Here is a 20,678-nt window from a genome sequence, read left to right on the forward strand (position 1 = left end):
GTACTGTTTTCATCATCCCCATCTTAGAGGTGAAGAACCTGAAGCTGAGACAAGCAGGAGAATGTGCCAGTGGTCACCTGCAGGTAGAGGGCCAAGTAAGGGTGGAGGCAAAGGCCCTTTGACCCCAGGATCCATGCTCTCCCCTCTCCAGTACATTGCCTCACAAGTACCTAGCAACTTGCAGGGCTAGGAGGGGGGAATAAGAGAGGACAAAGTCCAATACATTCTCCAAATTGCTCAGTTCATTCTATACCTGAGAGTCTTGTGTCTTTTCACATTTTGCTCTTTTCTGAATAGGAAGAAAAAAAGCAAAGATAAAAAGGATGGTAGTTTAGGGTAAACCAAAAACACAAAGCAGTGTGCAAAAGTTCATGGGAGTCCAAAGAGTACAAATAAAACTTACCCTTACTAAGTAGAATAAAGATAAGCATTTCATACCAATACAAATCATTTTCATCTTTATGACAGTCAGGTAACATCAAAAAAAACCTTGCTTTCATTCTGATACTTTAGCTGTCAATCCAGTCAATACCGGTTGTTGTTAAGTCTGTATACAAGTAAAGTATAAATCTAGCTATTTTACTCAAAACATGCTTTTACCTATTTGATTACTCAGAGTTACTCTGAAATCAATAATGACAGCAGTTTATACCTATGAAAGATGTTACTGAACATCATAAACTAATATTTACATTAGATGAGATTAAGTTAAATTACAAGTCACAAAGAGTTTGTAAAGCAAACATTTATAGCCATGATTCCACAGATGTGGTGAGTAAACCAACAGCCATTCCTAAATAAAATACAAGAATTTCCATCATGCATAGTTTACAGGCTTGGTAAGAAGCGGTCTCTTTAGGGGCTAGATGCTTAAGAAATATTCAACAAACAATGAAATCTTGGCTTTTTTTTTTTACACAAATGTTTGGTTATGTAGCCACATTAGTGATAAAACATATTCATATTCTAACTGCAAGTGGAATAAACATTGCAACAAAAATGCAACCCAATCAAAATCATTAGTAATAACTATTACTCCCTCTTAGCAGTAAGAACCATTATTCTTGGATTTCAAACATTTTATTTTCTGTGCATAGCTTATAGCACTGTATTATAGGAATCAGAGTGTATAAGCAAAAAAATGAAAAATAAAACTTCTTGAAGACCATTTCCATTATTTATGATTAAATCAATGAAACTATACAATTTCCACATTAAATACAAATTAGTAAAAGAATTCCTCCAAGTAGTATTGCATATAAGCTACAACTTTACCCCAACTATTTTAATCACTATGATTCGAGATTTCCTAGGATTTAACAGCCCAAGATTGGGCTGTTACTACCTCAGCAAGAACAATCACCAGTAAATACATGAACTGGGGTTATAGCTGAATTTTTAGAAACTCTCCAGACAAACCACGTGTTAGAGGAGATAAGTAGAAAAACTAATGTTTGAGCTGTGCTATTCCTACCAGGAACTATATCAAATACGCAAAGTTCAAACATTCTTAGTAAAATAATATGAAAGGATCTATATATACTGTAAATTTAGCAAAAACACTTTTATGTACAGAAGCCTAAATATCTTAGGATGTTTAGAATACCAATGAAGAGAACTGTTAATTCTTCAAGGCTGGTTTCTTATGAGGATTAAAAACCAGCCCTTAGTCTCAGATGCATTCCACCTAGATGTGTTCACGAACTCCATAGAATAAGAAATATAAACCATGAATATGTACTCTTAATTTCCATTCTTCAACTTAATGTTCTATAGTACCTCAGATTTTTAAATCCAGAGTTTGGTGTACACTTAGGAAATTATAGTAAGAGTAGATTAGAGAAGATTTGCTTGTTTTCCTTTTGAAGCCATGTGAAGGTTTATTACCCTGTGTATTTTCATCACTGAGAAGTTCCCCGGTGACTAATAAAATAAAAGTGTCACAAGCTACATGATGGATCTCTTCTTTTAATGTTGCATACAGTTTCAGTTTGGCTAGTGAGGGCTAACTAGCTCAGCCCTAGTTTCATTTTATTAGAGTTGACCACTAAAAACTAAATAAGGAAGTTACCAGTAAAGCTAATTCCCAATACAAGCAAAAAACAAAAACAAAAAACAAAAACAAAACCATTCACATAATAAAATATATCCTTAACACAAAATAAGGGTATAACATATTCTGCAGCATGACATTTTATTTTATTTCTCAGCTGTAGCTTTTTCATTCAGAAATTGGAGACCATCTTTTCATCGAGTTGTTATTCCTTCCTCTTCCCTTAGCTTAGGGGTATGTTGAAAAAGGCTTTTCAACAAGTATTTTATTTTTTACAAGTTGCTATGAAATTAAAATTTATATATATCTTAAGTGTTTATAAAGCACTCAAAATTGTAGCTTACATGTATATGACTTCTGAAAATAAAAATCACACTTCTAACATAATCTTTCTGCTCTGCAAAAATATTCTACATACATGCACATGATCAAAACAATCTTTTCATGTTTGGGGTATTTCTTACACATAGTAAAAGAAAAGTCAACAATTATATCAGTACTTCCCCTGTTAAGATAACTGAGTGCCACCTAGTGTTCAATTTCTGCAACTACTAAGCTTACAAATTCAATACTGCTATTAAAACCCAGGTTCTGAAAACGGCATTTTGGAAATCTTTTTTTTTTTTTTATGTTTACGGTGGCAAAATACGACTATGAAAAGAACATGATATCAAAATCAGTATAAAAATAGCCACAGGCTACTTAAATATGACAAACAGACTTATTTTTTTTCTTCAAATGCAGACTTCTGCCTCCCTCAAATTGTATCAAAATCTCAAGGGAATATCTAGGTAACTGGAATATACACAATGATTCTATACAATCAAGAGGCCAGGGCTTAATCAGATTCCGTGAGGACAAGGCAAATGATTTCTTCAAAACACCCATTTTCTTACTGGAAGTGGTAGGAAAAGCAGCAATGCATTTTTTTTTTTTTTTTTTTTGTAATTAGTAGACATGGTCTTCTACCCATAAGCTCCATTACATTAAAAGAACAAAGTGGGCTTAACATCTCACTTAAGATAATTCAGCATTATTATCAGTTTTAAAAAAACCAAAAATATCTTAGAAACAAATCAGTCTGCTTTAACAAATTGCATTCATGCTAATGAAATTTTAATCTTCTTTGTCATGGTCAAAATCCAAATTGTAGGACAATCTTCAGAAAAGATGGAATGTAAAATGTTGAGTTCAATTTAGATCTGGAAGGGAAAAGAACATCAGATGAAAGGAAAAAGAATTCTTATATTCCAACAGTCTACTCCATATATAAGGGAGACTTTCACCTCCTTAGGCTATGTGAGAAACAAATCCAGTTTGAAGAAGAAATTCCTATAATTCTGGCCTGTTATAAGTAAATCGTGATGATCTCCTTTGTAATGTTACATGTTATGCAAAATATTCTTAATAAAATTTACTGTCTCCTTCCTTTAATGCTTGTAATTTGAGATTTTTGTATCTCACGGATGGGAGCAGACACGGGAAGCATGATATGATTGATCCCGTTCAGTGTGATACTGACCTAATTCTCCTGAGTCAATCTGGTTATAGTTAAAACATCTATAAACCACCTGGAGAAATGTCTCAAAGAGTAGGGTTCTCAGGTGACAGAGCCAACTTTTACAAAATGTTCAAGAGAACTCCTTTAATAATCACTCTTTACCATCTCTTTTCCAGCCAGCCAGCTGGGTCCAGTTCTGAGGAGGCGTTGGCCCAGATCCAGAAATTTTTACTGAGAAAATCTTGACCACGCCTAGATTCTCAACCCATTATCTTGGTGCATGCGGCTTCATATCCATGCATGTTCTCTGGTTAGGTTCCTTAATTTTTTTTTTTTTTAAAGAGGCCTTCTACCCCTGCTCAGATGTCAAAATGTTTGGGTTGGCGCTTAATCCACATGTCAGCTGCAAGCTCTTATTTACCAAAGAATAGAATTGTTAACTCTATTGTCAAAATATTAGTAACAGTTTAGTCATAAGACTCCTCTTGGCTCAGGGTCTCCAAAATTAAGAAAATAACGGAACAATATGTTTATTTCTCACTTCCTATTTTTGTGTACATGTTAAAATGTCTATAATATTAGTAATTTAACTCACAGTGTGAGTATTCTTGGTCAGGAACAACTGCTCTAGGTATTCCGAAATTCCATCTTTGCATCAAATTTAACGTTATTATGTTATTTATATAGAGACAAAGTCTGGCTATGTTACCCAGGCTGGTCTTGAACTCCTGGGCTCAGGTGATCCTCCCCCCTATCAGTCTCCTGAGTAGCTGGGACTATGGGTGCATACCACCACATCTGACTTATTATTGTTTTTGGGTTGAAATACACAGGTGGTTTCTGAACTACATTTTAGTTAAAAGAGGTTTGAAAAGAAGAGCCCAAAACAGATTTAAGAGTAACACCCCAATCGCTAAATAAATTTATACTGCCAAAAGATTAAGTTTGAATTTCATTCAATTACAGTAACAGCAGAAGTGCAGTAAAGCATTTACACTTATGGGCATTACTACTTTACTATTAGGAAAGACAATCCATTTTCCTCAAAATAAACATACCAACTGCAAACCAAGAGTTTGCCAACAGTACACACCCAACAGCTAAAAATACCATAATTGGCAATAGGCTTCCATTTTGACAAGGCTTTCAGTGTATGTTGTAATTCCAATGCTTCATATCAAGCTGGTTCAAACAAGATTCTTTCAACACACTAATATTTCAATTAAAAAGGCATGTTCCTTTGATAAGATCTATTTTTCAACTGTCCACTAAATTTCTTAATGGCTATCTCTTTAGAGACTCTTAATTAAACAAGTTATGATTAGAGTGGCTGGCGTTAATATTGCCAATGCAAACACTGACCTTTTCAGGAAGAGAAATTGAAGAGGGTTATAAGAATTCTCAAAATAAGACAGAGTCGGGCTGCGCTGGGAGGCGGCGATGAGAGGCTCGCACGCCTCCAGCCCGGCCCCGGCCCCCCGGGACGGAGAGCCGAGCAGCCCCGGCTCTGGGCTACGGACTATGGGCAAATAGCTCTGACCACCCGGCGAAGCATGCCGCCTGCCTTGGCCTCCCAAAGTGCCGAGATTGCAGCCTCTGCCCGGCCGCCACCCCATCTGGGAAGTGAGGAGCGTCTCTGCCTGGCCGCCCATCATCTGGGACGTGAGGAGCCCCTCTGCCTGGCTACCCAGTCTGGAAAGTGAGGAGCGTCTCTGCCCGGCCGCCATCCCATCTAGGAAGTGAGGAGCGCCTCTTCCCGGCCACCATCCCATCTGGGAAGTGAGGAGCGTCTCTGCCCAGCCGCCCATCGTCTGAGATGTGGGGAGCGCCTCTGCCCCGCCGCCCCGTCTGGGAAGTGAGGAGCGCCTCTACCCGGCCGCGACCCCGTCTGGGAGGTGAGGAGCGTCTCTGCCCAGCTGCCCCGTCTGAGAAGTGAGGAGACCCTCCGCCTGGCAACCACCCCCCGAGAAGTGAGGAGCCCCTCCGCCCGGCAGCCACCCCGTCTGGGAAGTGAGGAGCGTCTCTGCCCGGCAGCCACTCCATCCAGGAGGGAGGTGGGGGTCAGCCCCCACCAGGCCAGCCGCCCCGTCCGGGAGGGAGGTGGGGGGGTCAGCCCCCCACCCGGCCAGCCGCCCCGTCCGGGAGGGAGGTGGGGGGGGTCAGCCCCCCACCCGGCCAGCCGCCCCGTCCGGGAGGGAGGTGGGGGGGTCAGCCCCCCGCCTGGCCAGCCACCCCGTCCGGGAGGGAGGTGGGGGGGGTCAGCCCCCTGCCCGGCCAGCCGCCCCATCTGGGAGGTGAGGGGCGCCTCTGCCTGGCCGCCCCTACTGGGAAGTGAGGAGCCCCTCTGCCCAGCCAGCCGCCCCGTCCGGGAAGGAGGTGGGGGGGTCAGCCCCCCGCCCGGCCAGCCACCCCGTCCGGGAGGGAGGTGGGGGGGTCAGCCCCCCGCCTGGCCAGCCGCCCCATCCGGAAGGGAGGTGGGGGAGTCGGCCCCCCGCCCGGCCAGCCGCCCCGACCGGGAGGGAGGTGGGGGGGTCAGCCCTCCGCCCGGCCAGCCGCCCCGTCCGGGAGGTGAGGGGCGCCTCTGCCCGGCCGCCCCTACTGGGAAGTGAGGAGCCCCTCTGCCCGGCCAGCCGCCCCATCCGGGAGGGAGGTGGGGGGGTCAGCCCTCCGCCCGGCCAGCCGCCCCGTCCGGGAGGTGAGGGGCGCCTCTGCCCGGCCGCCCCTACTGGGAAGTGAGGAGCCCCTCTGCCCGGCCAGCCGCCCCGTCCGGGAGGGAGGTGAGGGGGTCAGCCCCCCGCCCGGCCAGCCGCCCCATCCGGGAGGGAGGTGGGGGGGTCAGCCCCCCACCTGGCCCGCCGCCCTGTCCAGGAGGGAGGTGGGGGGGGGTCAGCCCCCAGCCCGGCCGGCCGCCCCATCCAGGAGGTGAGGGGCGCCTCTGCCCGGCCGCCCCTACTGGGAAGTGAGGAGCCCCTCTGCCCGGCCAGCCGCCCCGTCCGGGAGGGAGGTGGGGGCGTCAGCCCCCCGCCCGGCCAGCCGCCCGGTCCGGGAGGTGAGGGGCGCCTCTGCCCGGCCGCCCCTACTGGGAAGTGAGGAGCCCCTCTGCCCGGCCACCGCCCCGTCTGGGAGGTGTACCCGGCAGCTCATTAGGAATGGGCCATGACGACAATGGCGGTTTTGTGGAATAGAAGCGGGGGAAAGGCGGGGAAGGGATTGAGAGATCGGATGTTTGCCATGTCTGTGTAGAGGGAGGTAGACACGGGAGACTTTTCATTTTGTTCTGTACTAGGAAAAATTCTTCTGCCTTGTGATCCTGTTGATCGGTGACCTTACCCCCAACTCTGTGCTCTCTGAAACATGTGCTGTGTCCACTCAGGGTTAAATGGATTAAGGGTGGTGCAAGATGTGCTTTGTTAAACAGATGCTTGAAGGCAGCATGCTCGTTAAGAGTCATCACCACTCCCTAATCTCAAGTACCCAGGGACACAAACACTGCGGAAGGCCGCAGGGTCCTCTGCATAGGAAAACCAGAGACCTTTGTTCACTTGTTTATCTGCTGACCCTCCCTCCACTATTGTCCTATGACCCTGCCAAATCCCCCTCTGTGAGAAACACCCAAGAATGATCAATAAAAATAAATAAATTAAAAAAAAAAATAAAAAAAATTAAAAAATAAAAAAAAAGAAGAAACAACGAAGTCATTAATATCTGTAATAGAATTATGTTGATGACTTAATTATAAGTAGCACTGCTGTCAATAACAAGATTTTTGAAAAGCGGTGCAATTCTTGATAAAGTTTTGAAGAAAATGAAAAAAAAAAAAAAAAAAAAAAAAAGAATTCTCAAAATAGGGCCGGGCATGGTGGCTCACGCCTGTAACCCCAGCACTTTGGGAGGCCGAGGAGGGCAGATCACCTGAGGTCAGGAGTTCGAGACCAGCCTGGCCAACATGATGAAACCTCGTCTCTACTAAAAATACAAAAATTAGCCAGGCGTGGTGGCACGCGCCTGTAGTCCCACCTATTCAGGAGGCTGAGGCAGGAGAATCGCTTGAACCCAGGAGGCAGAGATTGCAGTGAGCTGAGATTGTACCACTGCACTCCAGCCTGGGTGACAGAACGAAACTCCATCTCAAAAAAAAAAAAAAAAAAAAAAAAGAATTCTCAAAATATAAACAGTTTGACCAGGTGCCTTCTAAATAATATTATTTAATTCAGACAATTCTCAAAATACAACCTTATTTAAGTGTCCCATGTTCTTAAAATTAATGGATGTTAGGGGAAAGTTGGTTTCTCCATGGATAATAACAAAAATTGGAAAACACAAGGTACATCTACTTACGTCATCAATATCTTCATCATCATCTCCAATGTCATCAAACTGAATTTCATCATCATCTCCAGGACCAAATGTATCAGTTTCATTGATTTTAGCTAAGGACACAGTAAGAAATACTCATAAGTCAGCACTGTAATTTACTCAAAGTTTCATCATAAGAGCATTCCTTTTATATAAGACAATAACTATAAAGAATATTTTATGAAAAAAAATTCCTGCAGTGTCACTGCTATGTCAAGATGGGAGTATTTGTGTTACCATTTTCTTTTGTTTGCAAAGGTATTTTTAGTAAGGAAGGCCCTAATTACACTAATTCCGAAGCTATTGTAACTTTCAGGTATACTTCTCAACATACAAGGAAATATGGTAACAACGTATTTCCTTAAGAATAGCTGGTTCACTAATCATCAGATAGACTCATCAATCAGAAAGATCTGGTCAAATCATGATTACCCCTAAGCAATGAAAATGAACCAGGAAGCGCTAGTCCTATTCCTATATACATTAACATTTCTTAGATCAGAAATGCTAAGTAATTTCAGCAGGACTTTCATGCTTAAGTAAAATATAACAAAATTATGTTTTTTCTTAAGATACAACAGAGCCAAAAATAATAACTGCCAAGTGAAAATGCAGGCCTACAAAACAGTATGTCAAGTACATTTCCCCTTTGATGAGGTTATAAGGGACTTATTTTTAGGTTTTCTGCGTTAAGAATTCATTACTTTTGTATTTGGAAGGGTGAAAACCAAGAAATGTTGCTTTTAAAAAATCCTATGGGATACTATTATACAACGATAAAATGGAAATATAACTTTTTAATAAAAATCAGTAATGAGGCCGGGCATGGTGGTTCACGCCTGAAATCCCAGCACTTTGGTAGGCAGAGGTGGGTGGATCATCTGAGGTCAGGAGTTTGAGACTAGCCTGACCAACATGGTGAAACCCCGTCTCTACTAAAACTACAAAATTAGCCGGGCATGGTGGTGCATGCCTGTAATCTCAGCTGCTTTGGAGGCTGAGAATCGCTTGAACCTGGGAGGCAGAGGTTGCAGTGAGCCAAGACTGCACCACTGCACTCCAGCCTGGGCAAAAGAGTGAGACTCCATTTCAAAACAAACAAACAAAATCAGTAACGGTACCTAATTACTTGCCCTTGCTTCATGGTTTTTTTTTTTTTTTTTTTAATTTTTTTTGAGACAAGGTCTCACTTTGTCACTCAGGCTCGAGTATAGTGGCATGATCATAGGTCACTGCATCCTTGAACTCTTGGACTCAAGCAATCCTCCTGTCTTGGCCTCCCAAGTAGCTGAGACTACAGGCATGTGCCACCATGCCCGGCTGACTTGCACTTCATGTTTAACCCATATGCGCACTGACAGTCTCTTGAGGAAGGAATTTTAATAGATACTATAACAAAATTCTTCCTTTAGTTAGCATTATGTGGAAGTCCAAAGCTTACAGAACTCCTCACCATATTTATTAGGAACAGAATTCCAGTAATTTCTTTCTTATAGTATCTAGTATTATGAAGCATAGGCAGGCATACTTAAAACTAAAAATGTAAGCACTAAAGTAAATAAGCAAAATCCATAGTTCCTTCACCTAAACAGCAACACATAACCTAAATACCATATGACAAGTTAATATAGTAACTCAGACATTACCATGCTCTGGAAGCTCGCCGTATGCCTTCAGACTTCTAGCTTCGTCTGCATTGTATTTTAAAATTACATCAGCTTTGTTATCCTTAAATAGAGACAAATAACTTTAAAAAACTGATCATAACAAAATATTATCAGTTATTTCATAAATTCTCATATTGAATAAACAATCAAATCTCACCGTTTTACTATAAATCTTTCTCCTTTTAAATTTTAAAGCTTTCTCATACCCTCTGAAAAAGATCCTTAGGTTTAACCCAAGAGGAAGCTTATGTACATGCCTGAATGATTAACAAGCTTGGGAAATATAAAGATCTCACTTTAATAAGAGCAGAACTGTGCATACCTCATATTTTAGATTATTTAATATTACCCTTTGATCAGAAGTCTTTTGAAGTACAAAAGTTCCCTGGGACAATAATTTGCAGGGTGATCAAACACTGCAATTCCAAAACTGAGACTGAACTGAGACTGGTATAATGACCTAAGGAAATTATACCTTTCTGTATTATCTGTGCTTCTTTGCCTAGGTATCAATCACAATCTCCTGTGGAGCTTTTATATCTTCTGAAGACAGATTAGTAGATGTGAAGAGAAGCCCAAGAATTAGTATTGTGAGAAGTTCTTTAGGTATTTCTGATGCAAAAGTCCCATTGAGAAATACTGCCTTAGAATGTTTCTACTTCCCTATTTGAAAATAATTTAACTCAGTTAAGGGAGAAAATTGATTGCTTCAACTTCAAGGACAGTGTGATTCAGACCAGTACTTCTTAAAATGTAAAGTGTATAGAAGCCTATGGAGATCTTATTAAAATGCATGTTCTGACTGAAGAGTCAAAGAACCTGTATTTCTAACAAGCTTCCAGAAGATGCTATCGAGCCATTGACCACCCTGTAAGTAGGAGGGGCACGGAAAGATCATGAATAATTTCAAATCAGAAGTTGGTCCTGGCTGTCACTTTACAGTCAAAATGTTACTCATTTTGGACCCTTGGTTTCCTTATCTATCGAACAGGAAATTACTTATTCTTCCCATTTCTGGGGTTATTGTTAGATCATAAGAAAAAAATGGACATTAAAATGGTATGAATTTAAAGCAAGCTTTCTCACCTCAGCGCTATGGATTATTGTGAGGCGGACCATTCTCTGTTATGGGATGCTGTCCTGTGCCCACCCCAGCCTCTATCTACTACATGCTAGCAGCACTGCACCCATCCCCCAGTTGTGACAACCAGAAAAGTCTCCAGACACTGCCAATGTCCCTCGGAGGGCAAAACTGCCCACAGTTAAGAAACAATGGCTTAAAGTGAAGATTTAAATTATTTATTCTGGATTTTTTTTTTAAATCAAAGTATGATCGAGGCTATACAAATAGAGATAGTATCATACAGGGATGATTTCCAATAGGTGGATGTCAAATGGATCTCACAGACCCACAATGAGTCTACAGAGTCAAGGGTTACGATCACGAAAGGCAACCACCACTTTCTTTCTTTCCCAAGTGCTCCTTTAGATTTATAGCACATACCTATGTTGTGATGTGTATTGTAATTACTTGTGTGCTTAACTCTCTCCACTACCAGGCTATGAGCCTTTTGTGGGATGGGCACTTAACTCATTCAGCTGTATCCCCTAAAATAATGGCTCCCAGATTTTGATTTAAACATAATCCCTGGGATTCCTAGCACAATGCCTAAAACAAAACTGGCTCTTAAGAAATGGCTCATCAAATTCAAGCCAGTAAAATAGGAAAAATTTACATGTAAATTTTACCTGGTAGTCTCGGAGACCAACCAAAATAATGTCCGAGGTATTTATCCAAACCTACAAAAGAAAAGTCACTGCCCGTCATATTTAAAATAACGAAGAATCAAGAAATTCCAGAGTAACAATCAATTAGTTTAGAAATTAAGAGATTTTAGGCCAGGAGCGGTGGCTTATGCCTGTAATCCCAGCACTCTGGGAGGCCAAGGTGGGCGGATCACCTGAGGTCAGGAGTTCCAGACCATCCTGGCCAACATGGCAAAAACCCGTCTCTACTAAAAAATACAAAAATTAGCTGGGCGTGGTGGCATGCCCTTGTAGTCCCAGCTACTCGGGAGGCTGAGGCTGGAGAATCACTTGAACCTGGGAGACGGAGGTTGCAGTGAGCCAAGACTGCGCTACTGCACTCCAGCCTGGGCAACAGAGTGAGACTCCGTCTCAAAAAAACAAATAAATAAACTTCTTTAAAAGAAAAAAAAAAGAAAAGAAATTAAGAGATTTTAGTTTGGGCTGGCACTGTGGCTCACGCCTATAATCCCAGCACTTTGGGAGGCCGAGGCCGGCGGGTCACTTGAGGTCAGGAGTTCAAGACCAGCCTGGCCAAAATGGTAAAACCTTGTCTTTACTAAAAATACAAAAATTAGCGAGGCGTGGTGGCGCATGCCTATAATCCCAGCTACTCAGGAGGCTGAGGCTGGAGAAACACTTGAATCTGGGAGGTGGAGACTGCACTGAGCCAAGATTGTGCCACTGCACTCCAGCCTGGATGACAGAGTGAGACTCTGTCTCAAAAAAAAAAGAAAGAAAAAGAAAAAAAGATTTTAGTTTGGGAATAGAAGGATTAACATACCAAATTAAAAAAAATAAATACAAAATCAGAGTTGGGACTTTTAGTCAACCTGATTAATAAATCTGCCTGAATAACTACTGTGATGGTGAATTAATCATTACTTTCCAAGGCAGTCCATTCACGATGACATTCAAGAGATGCAACATTAATACAATGCTTATATAACTCATATTCAAATTTTCTGAATGTACACTTTACAGCTATATGTCCAATTCCTAAATCAGAATCCAAACAAGGGCAACCTACTGCATTTAACTGTCAGGTCTCTTTAAGTCTCCTTGCAACTAGAATAGTACCCCAGCTTTTTTTTTTTTTTTTTTTTTGAAACTTTCATGACAGTAACATTGCATTAAGAGCTGGGCCATCTGGCTGGGTACAGTGGCTCATGCCTATAATCCCAGCATTTTGGGAGGCCAAGGTGGGCTGATTGCTTGAGCTCAGGATTCGAAACCAGCCTAAGCAACATGAAGAAACCCCATCTCTACAAAAAATACAGAAATTAGCCAGGCATGGTGGCACAGGCCTGTAGTCCCTGCTACACGGGAGGCTGAAGTGGGAGGATCACTTGAACCAATGAGGGTGAGGTTACAGTGAGCCCAGATCATGCCACTACACTACAGGCTGGGTGATAAGAGTGAGACCCTGTATCAAAAAAAAGACAAGGAAAAAAAAAACTGGGCCGTTTGTTTTTGCAGAATGTCTCTCAATTTGGACTTTTTGGGCAGGAATACAATACAAGTGATACAAATGCTTCTTTAACATTAGAACCTGTATAAAATTACCATTACAGACCTTGCTATTTTACTTATAGGTAAATCACTGTTTACCAAGGTAAGTCTTTTGGGAATTTCCAAAAATGAAGTCCATGGACAGTTAAAAACTGTAGAGGGATTTTCCCCCTTAACCAATTTTATATTAAAGTAAAACAAATCACACCTACCTTTTTTCTCAATTTTCCTCTGATGTGACATAACCTCTTTACACCATCGAAACACATTGCTTCTAGCCGTCCATTTCCCAACATTTTGATTACCTGAGCATACTCTAGCGGGGAGAAAGGAAAAGGGTATGGAATATTGTTCAACTTTTGATAACAGCAACTTAAAGTCCACATAAAACTGTCAAGAGAATAAAGTTGCACCAGTTGGGAATAAATACATATAGTAAAAATATAAACAAACATAAGGGAGTGATAAACATCAAGTTAGTTAATGGCAGAGCTAGAACTAAGACTCTATGATGCCATTTCTTTCTTTCTTTTTTCTGAGCTCAGGTCAAGTGTAGAAACCTTCATAGTTACAAAGGTCAGTCGTAAAACCTTTACATCATTGCCCAGAAATGATTAGGCTTTCATAGACATACATACGCACCCCCTCACCCCCAATCTCATTCATTCCTACAACTGCTACCTTTATAAACACGTGTGGGTGCACACACACACACCCCCCCCACACACACACCAGACATATGCCCTTATTGTTTTACATTGTTTTATAGTTTTGCTTCTCAGAACTGTAGAGATCATGCATCAGGTAGCCTGGAAAGCCTTCTGATGCTCAGATTTGGCTAGTTTCATCATTGATCCACTTCAGTAAAAGCAGATCTCAGAGAATGTAATGCCATTTCTATAATATACTGTCTCTGCTATTAGACATGTTTAAATTATCGACTCATTCTGAATAAGTAGATTGACTACCCCACTTTTGGCTCTCCTTTACCTCAGTACCTTTAGGTGCAAATCTCATAATTTTTAGTTCATTTAGCAAACAAAAACAAACTTCAAACAATGTCTTTGTTGAATTAGAATATGACTAATCCCCAGAGAGGATGTCCATTAATTTGTAAGTAAATATACTGAGACTTCATTTTGAAAGGCTCAACAGTGGGGATGACTTGTGGAAGTCAATTACTCAGACTACAGTGAGTTTAGCACCCATCTACCACCTCAACATGGTTGGTCAACTCAAAGGCAGCCTTTCTTCTGAAGTGAGGGAAAAAGTAATAATAAAACAGTGTCTGCCCAAGTCAAGTCAGCTGCTATTTTAGAGGCAAGGATGACCAAGGCTAAGAAACCAAAGGACTTTTAGCCAGAAAACGTATCTCATGTTTACTGGTTTATATGTATGGCATAATAAATCCACCCAAAGTTCTATTAAAAGCTAAAGTACTGGAAATAATTGGAATACCTGAGGAAATATGGAGTATATACTAGATATTATATCAATGTCAAATTACCTGAGTGTGATAATTCTCTTCTAGTTATATAAGAAAATATACTTGCACTTAGAAGATACATGATCAAGTAAGGGAAAAGTAACATGATGTCTCTAAATTTCAAATGGTCCTCAAGAAATCCTACATATGGGGCTGGGTGCGGTGGCTCACGCCTGTAATCCCAGCACTTTTGGAGGCCGAGACGGGTGGATCATGAGGTTAGGAGATCGAGACCCATCCTGGCTAACACAGTGAAACCCTGTCTCTACTAAAAATACAAAAAAAATACCCAGGCATGGTGGCGGGCGCCTGCAGTCCCAGCTACTTGGGAGGCTGAGGCAGGAGAATGGCGTGAACCCGGGAGGTGGAGCTTGTAGTGAGCCGAGATCGCGCCACTGCACTCCAGCCTGGGCGACAGAGCGAGACTCCATCTCAAAAAAAAAAATAAAAAAATCCTACATATATATTTCTTTATATGTGTGTGTACAGATGAAGGATTTAAGGGAGTTTGTTGCACTAATACTGCAACTTTCTGTAGGTTTGAAATGACTCGAAATAAAAGTAACAGGAAAGGGCAAACGATCCAGTTAGGATTTATTTGACTAGTGCTATGTATCTTGGTCTGGCACTTACAATATTCTTCAGTCTAATAAAATCAGTTAACCGTTCAGTTTCATTTTATTGTAGTTTACGAAGTTATATGCTAATGGCACTGGAGAATGGAGAGGTCTATAAGGGCCTCAGGCTCATCCTTCAAATGTCCATGGTCTACTCAACATATTATATGTACCATTCACTACCAGAAATGCTAATCATAGAACTGCCAACTAAATCATAGAACTGTCAACCATAGCTCAATTCCCTCTGAACTATACGACACATTCTTAGTTCCCAGTACTTTGGGAGGTCATGGTGGGAGAATCACTTGAGCCCAGGAGTTCGAGAATAGCCAGGGCAACATATGAAGACCTCATCTCTATACAGTGTTTTTTTTGTTTTTTTTTTTTGAGACAGAGTCTCCCTCTGTCACCCAGGCTGGAGTGCAGTGGTGTGATCTCGGCTCACTGCAACCTCTGCCTCCCAGGTTCAAACAATTCTCCTGCCTCAGCCTCCTGAGTAGCTGGGATTACAGGCACGTGCCACCACGCCCAGCTAATTTTTGTAATTTTAGTAGAGACAGGGTTTCATCATGTTGGTCAGGCTGGTCTCGAACTCCTGACCTCGTGATCCGCCCGCCTTGGCCTCCCAAAGTGCTGGGATTACAGACGTGAGCCACTGCGCCCAGCCTAAAAAAATTTTTAAAATTAGCCAGACGTGGTGGTGTGTGCCTGTAGTCCCAAATACTCGGGAGGCTGAAGTGGAAGGACTGCTTCAGCCCAGGAGGTCATGGCTGCAGTGGGCTGTAATCGTGCCACCACACTTCACCCTGGGCAATGGGCAAGACGCTGTCTCAAAAAAATAAAGTCCCCAGCTAAAAAAGAAAGGATGTTATTTTAAAAAGCGTAATTTATGAAAACACTTACCCTGACCATCCTCTTTGAATACCAGTTCTCTTTTTTCAGATTCATTCTCATTCTTACCCCTGCGTCTATTTTTACCTCCTTTACCTGATGGTTTAAAAAAAAGAAAAGGAGGTAAATGACATTAATTATCTGTAAAACAGTATGAAATAAAATGAAATTAAGGCTTATAAAACCATTTTTTAAAAGATCACTTAAATTAAAAAATTCATCTATTTTAGCTACTCAATCATATTAAATTTACAATCTCCAATCCCAACATTAACACATTATCACCTCCCTACCCTTCTTGGAATTTCCTTTGGGGATTTTTCTGACATAAAATACACATAAATAGCAGATATTATGTTAAAAAAGATAGAAAAACATTTCACTTTAGCACCCATCCTTTTGAAATAAAAATGCAATTCTATACATGTTCTTCTAAGCGGAAATCTTGGGTGTCTTCTAAAGCCAGGCCCTATGCAAGGAACCCGATACTTTCAAAATTAAGTGAAGACAGTGTCTGGACAGAGAACTGTGGTTTTCAAACTTTTGGTAGCAGAGTACCATAAATATTGAAATCTCACTGGGTGCAGTGGTGTGCGCCTAGGGTCTCAGCTACTCAGGAGGCTCAGGTGGGAGGATCACTTGAGCAAGCCCAGGAGGTTCCAGGCTAGCCTGGGCAACATAGCGAGACACTGTCTCTTAAAAAATAAAAAAGATCTGTTCGGTACCCAATTTACTTTCTTTTATAATGCTGGTCCCTACTCAACACCCCTGTTTCTATTATATGACCCCAGTGACCATGCTCTTAACCACTATGCAATAATTCTGCCCATTTACTTGTCACAATCACCCCATGAGGTCATAACATTCATTTATTCCCAGTTTACCCATGAGTTCCCTGAAGCTCAGAGAAGTTAAGTAAGTCGCTTAGCTTCAGTGAGTAAATCAATTCACTGATTATAGTCAGTAAGCTGGGGTGACCAAAGTCACAATGTTTTTTTTGCCCCTAGCCCCCACATAAGCTTACCTCTCCACAGCATTTTGCTCCCATTCCAGAAAGGAAACCACATTGGCAGCCATTTCCAAAAGGCAGGAAAAAGGCTGTAAGTGGTAATGACCCTAAGAGACTCATGGGAAGAGCTTGGAAGCAGCAAAAAGTTCATAACCCAAATAGAATCATGAATGTGCACCTGATCACTGCAAAGACAGACATCTAACTTCTTGAATCGAGTCCACTTACTATCTCCTGGGGCAGTCTCACATTGCTCTGTGCTATTTTAGGGGGGCCTCTACAATTTCCTGACCCACCTAGAGTCCTTAGAATTCAGTATCTGAGGCATTCTTAGGGAACACTGAAACTAATTCCTAGAAAGAGAAAAGTATCAAGCCATTAATCATGCCACATCTGCAAAACAGAGTGCAAGCTCCTTCAGGGCAAGATCATACCTGCTCTGTTTATTGAGTTATATACCTGAGTTCACTAATTCTTCAAATGAATCTGTCAAGAATAGTCCATATATTGCTAACGGAGTGGTGAGTTAAAAATCATAGGCAGTAACTTCTTCAAAGTGTGGGAGCACTATACCCTAAATGCTTATGAGTGGGCCAAATGATACCCCTTTTCCTGATTTGAGGATGGGTTTCTAAGAATTTCTAGAATAAGCTGATATGAATCAATCCAAAGCAAAAGTCACTTAACACATAGTATGTGGCAAATTTTACCCTTACTTGTGTAACCACAGCTTATATTCACAGGGCTTCTGGATTTTCCAATGAAGGAAAACAATAAACGACTTTATTTCCACATTAGTAAATCCCATCTCATAAAATTCAGGGGTCATGAAAAGTACCATTCCTCTAAGTAAGATAACTAAGAACTGATTGGTTTCAGACAGTACAGGAATGATAAACACCAAACTCAGCCTGGTGATTACCTCCAAAAAGAGAGTAAAAGGTGATTAGGGCTTTACCTCAATCTGCGTTGTAATTCTTAAATTCAGAGTAATGGGTTCCCAGGTACATCACGTTAGCTGTATTTTTTGTATGCCTCAAATGTTATTTAAGAAAAGATTAATTACTTGTCAATTTACCAGAATTAACCATACCCGGATCACTCCCCTTTGTATTTTATTGCCATGTAATGGGATGTTCTTTAAATTCTCTGTTGAATGAATGAGACTAGGTCTGAGTGTACAACAATTAAAGTGACATCAACATTCTTTAAACCAGAGTTGTTTTGGAGAAATTCCCAGAGAGGCTCTTTCTTAAGACATGAGGCTAGGGAACTAGATGTGATTTAGTGTAGAAGTCCTATCCCCTTGGAACCAAAGCAGAACCTATTATTCACCTAAGGGTGGAGTCGACAGGAGGTAGGTGACTTAAACCAACAAATATTTATTAAGCATCTACTAATTGTCAAGTGCTAGCAATCCAATGAGATTAAGACAGATACTATTCCTGCCTTGTAGAGCTTACAGCCTGGTGGAAGAATTGGGAAACTTATTACTAGAAATAAAGGTGAGAATAAGATGGAAGTGATCCCCTTACCACCTCAGAGAGAATAAAGGATTATACAGAAGAAAACTGTAAGACTTTAAAATTTTTTGTTTATAACTCCATCTTTTCCAAAATAATGAGCAGTGACTGCACCAACTTGTGCACAGAACACCTCGACCAAGTACCCTAAGGGATAAAGTAATAAGTGACAGCTACAAAGAGGAAATGTGGTAGAATCCCTGGAGCCAGCTGTCAAGTAGAAAAGAGAGCAGAAGTAGGCCTGTGTCAGGGGAGGGTTTCCTCTAGAATGAATAATCAAAGGAGACTACTTACGGACTATGAAGTATGCTCCTCTCCTGTAGGAAAATACAGTATTTTCCCTATATTTACTTGCACAATTTTCTTCAAGTTATACGGCTATTAAAAATGACAGGAACACTGTAAATCTATAAAAGTAATTTCTTTAGGAGTGTTCTGTTTTTTGTTTTTTGTTTTTTTAAGATTAGGCCTTCCGTTTTGGAAATCCCAAATAAAGTTATCCTCAAGTCTGATCATTTGTGAACGCTTAGCCTCAGAATGGAGGACACTTAAATTAGGTCTTTATTCTCACAACATATGCATCATCTGAAGCAAAAGTAGAAAACTTGGCTCAATATGGAATAAGTCTTCAGCAAACAAACATAAGCTATATCCTGTAAAGGGGTGGAGAGAGTAAATCTCTAGAGGTGAGCCTTAGAAACGTATCAAGGTTTCACCCACTGTTCACAAGGGACAGCGAGTAGCCTCAACAATACTGAACTGTCCATAAAGAAACCCATGCAGGAGTACCTGGTGCTCACGAATGCAGACAGCACTCTGAAAGTTCAGAACGGCTTCCAGGGATTAACCCCTCATGCCCGGGAAGGCCAAATGGGCCTATCTACTAAGCCTAGGCCACCCCGGGGAAGGTTCCCGCCACCGTCCCCACCGAGCAGCGGTCAGTCTGGCGCGAATCAGGAGCAAAAGCCCACATTCTCCCGCAGGAGGCCCTACAAAAATGGCGCCGGCTCCACCCCAATGTGACCAAACTGGGCAACAGGAGTTAACTTCCCAGCTCCTCTCCCGAGCTCAGAGTCGCGTGTGGGGCGCCCAGCCGCCGGCAGGCAGGGCGGGAAGGAAAAAGGATCACTGCGGCCTGGGTGACCTGCAATCTACGGGCAGGACCTGGGAGACCCGGCCGAGCAGAGCCGTGGTCCGGGGGTCCGGGCGGCATTACCTTTATTCTTGGGCATGGCGGTGGCGGCGACCTCGCGGCGTCTCTGACTTCTTTCCGGGTAGCGGCGACCGCGGCGGCTGCTGCTCCGAGGGGCGACACGAGGGAGCGCGCGGGACCAAGTAGGTGCTGGAGGCCAGGCAACGTGCGCGGGAGAGGTTGGCGACCGAGCTCTTCAGAGATCCGCCTGCGTCCACGCTCGGCGGCAGCAAATGGCGCCGCGACTCTTTGCGTCGCTTTTCCCCGCCTCCCGTCGCCGGCTGGGCCCGCCCCCAGGCTTTATGACGCAGGCGTGGCCGACTGACTCCTATTGTTAGAGCCGAGGGAGACGCGTTGTGGGAGGGTGCGCAGCAAGCCAGAGAGGACGCGAGGGGCAGGGCCTCAAGCAGGGAAAAGGCGGAGTCAGGGAGGGAGGGGGAGAGACTCTGCGTCATAGAAAAGGGCGGGTTGAGGTGGCGCTTGCTGCTGGTTAAGACCAGACCTCTGCTGCTTTGTAGCAAACGCGCGTCTCCCGGTTTGACAAGTGGCTGACTCGTTAACCTCGTGGTTAGCTCAGTTTTTAAAAAATATGTATATTTTAATTTTTATTTTATTTTTTGAGACGGAGTCTTGCTCTAGAGTCGCCCAGGCTGGAGTGCAGTGGCGCGATCTCGGCTCACTGCAACCTCTGCCGCCCGGGTTCAAGCGATTCTCCTGCCTCGGCCTCCGGAGTAGCTGGGATTACAGGCACGTGCCGCCACGCCCGTCTAATTTTTGTGTTTTTAGTAGAGACGGGGTTTCAGCATCTTAGCTAGGCTGGTCTTGAACTCCTGACCACGTGATCCACCCGTCTCGGCCTCCCAAAGTGCTGGGATTACAGGCGTGAGCCACTGCGCCCGGCCAATATTTTAATTTTTTTATTAAGACGGAGTCTTGCTCTATCGCCCAGGCTGGAGTGCAGTGGCGCGATCACGGCTCACTGCAACCTGCGCCTCCCGGGCTCAAGCGATTCTCCTGCCTCAGCCTCCCGAGTAGCTGGGATTACAGGCATGTGCCACCATG

At 42.7% G+C, this 20,678-nt stretch overlaps 1 protein-coding gene and 2 non-coding genes across 3 annotated transcripts; all 3 read right to left on the reverse strand.

Annotated features, from left to right (window-relative positions):
* Window positions 1–727: 727 nt before the first annotated feature.
* EIF1AX (eukaryotic translation initiation factor 1A X-linked) lies at window positions 728–19,918 on the reverse strand. The gene is made up of 7 exons (XM_003819558.5): window positions 19,641–19,918; window positions 15,905–15,988; window positions 13,108–13,211; window positions 11,327–11,377; window positions 9,557–9,638; window positions 7,893–7,984; window positions 728–3,255 (listed from the first exon to the last, which is right to left on the reverse strand). The coding sequence occupies exons 1-7, from the start codon at window positions 19,654–19,656 to the stop codon at window positions 3,250–3,252; spliced, it is 435 nt and encodes a 144-aa protein (XP_003819606.1). The 5' UTR covers window positions 19,657–19,918; the 3' UTR covers window positions 728–3,249.
* Window positions 13,432–13,501, reverse strand: LOC112438590 (small nucleolar RNA U2-30). The gene has a single exon (XR_003026994.1). It is a non-coding gene; the product is annotated as a small nucleolar RNA U2-30 (small nucleolar RNA).
* LOC112438591 (small nucleolar RNA U2-19) lies at window positions 13,672–13,751 on the reverse strand. Its single transcript, XR_003026996.1, has one exon. It is a non-coding gene; the product is annotated as a small nucleolar RNA U2-19 (small nucleolar RNA).
* Window positions 19,919–20,678: the final 760 nt, after the last annotated feature.

Source organism: Pan paniscus, chromosome X (assembly GCF_029289425.2).
Source record: "Pan paniscus chromosome X, NHGRI_mPanPan1-v2.0_pri, whole genome shotgun sequence".
NCBI lineage: Eukaryota > Metazoa > Chordata > Mammalia > Primates > Hominidae > Pan > Pan paniscus.

Bases quoted from the DNA above. Each gene is read 5' to 3' on its own strand.
- EIF1AX (XM_003819558.5), bottom strand. The intron at 13,212-15,904 runs GTAAGTGTTTTC...TCTCCCCGCTAG, and splicing joins ATTCAAAGAGGATGGTCAGG to AGTATGCTCAGGTAATCAAA. The intron at 7,985-9,556 runs GTAATGTCTGAG...CTGTGTCCTTAG, and splicing joins CGGCGAGCTTCCAGAGCATG to CTAAAATCAATGAAACTGAT.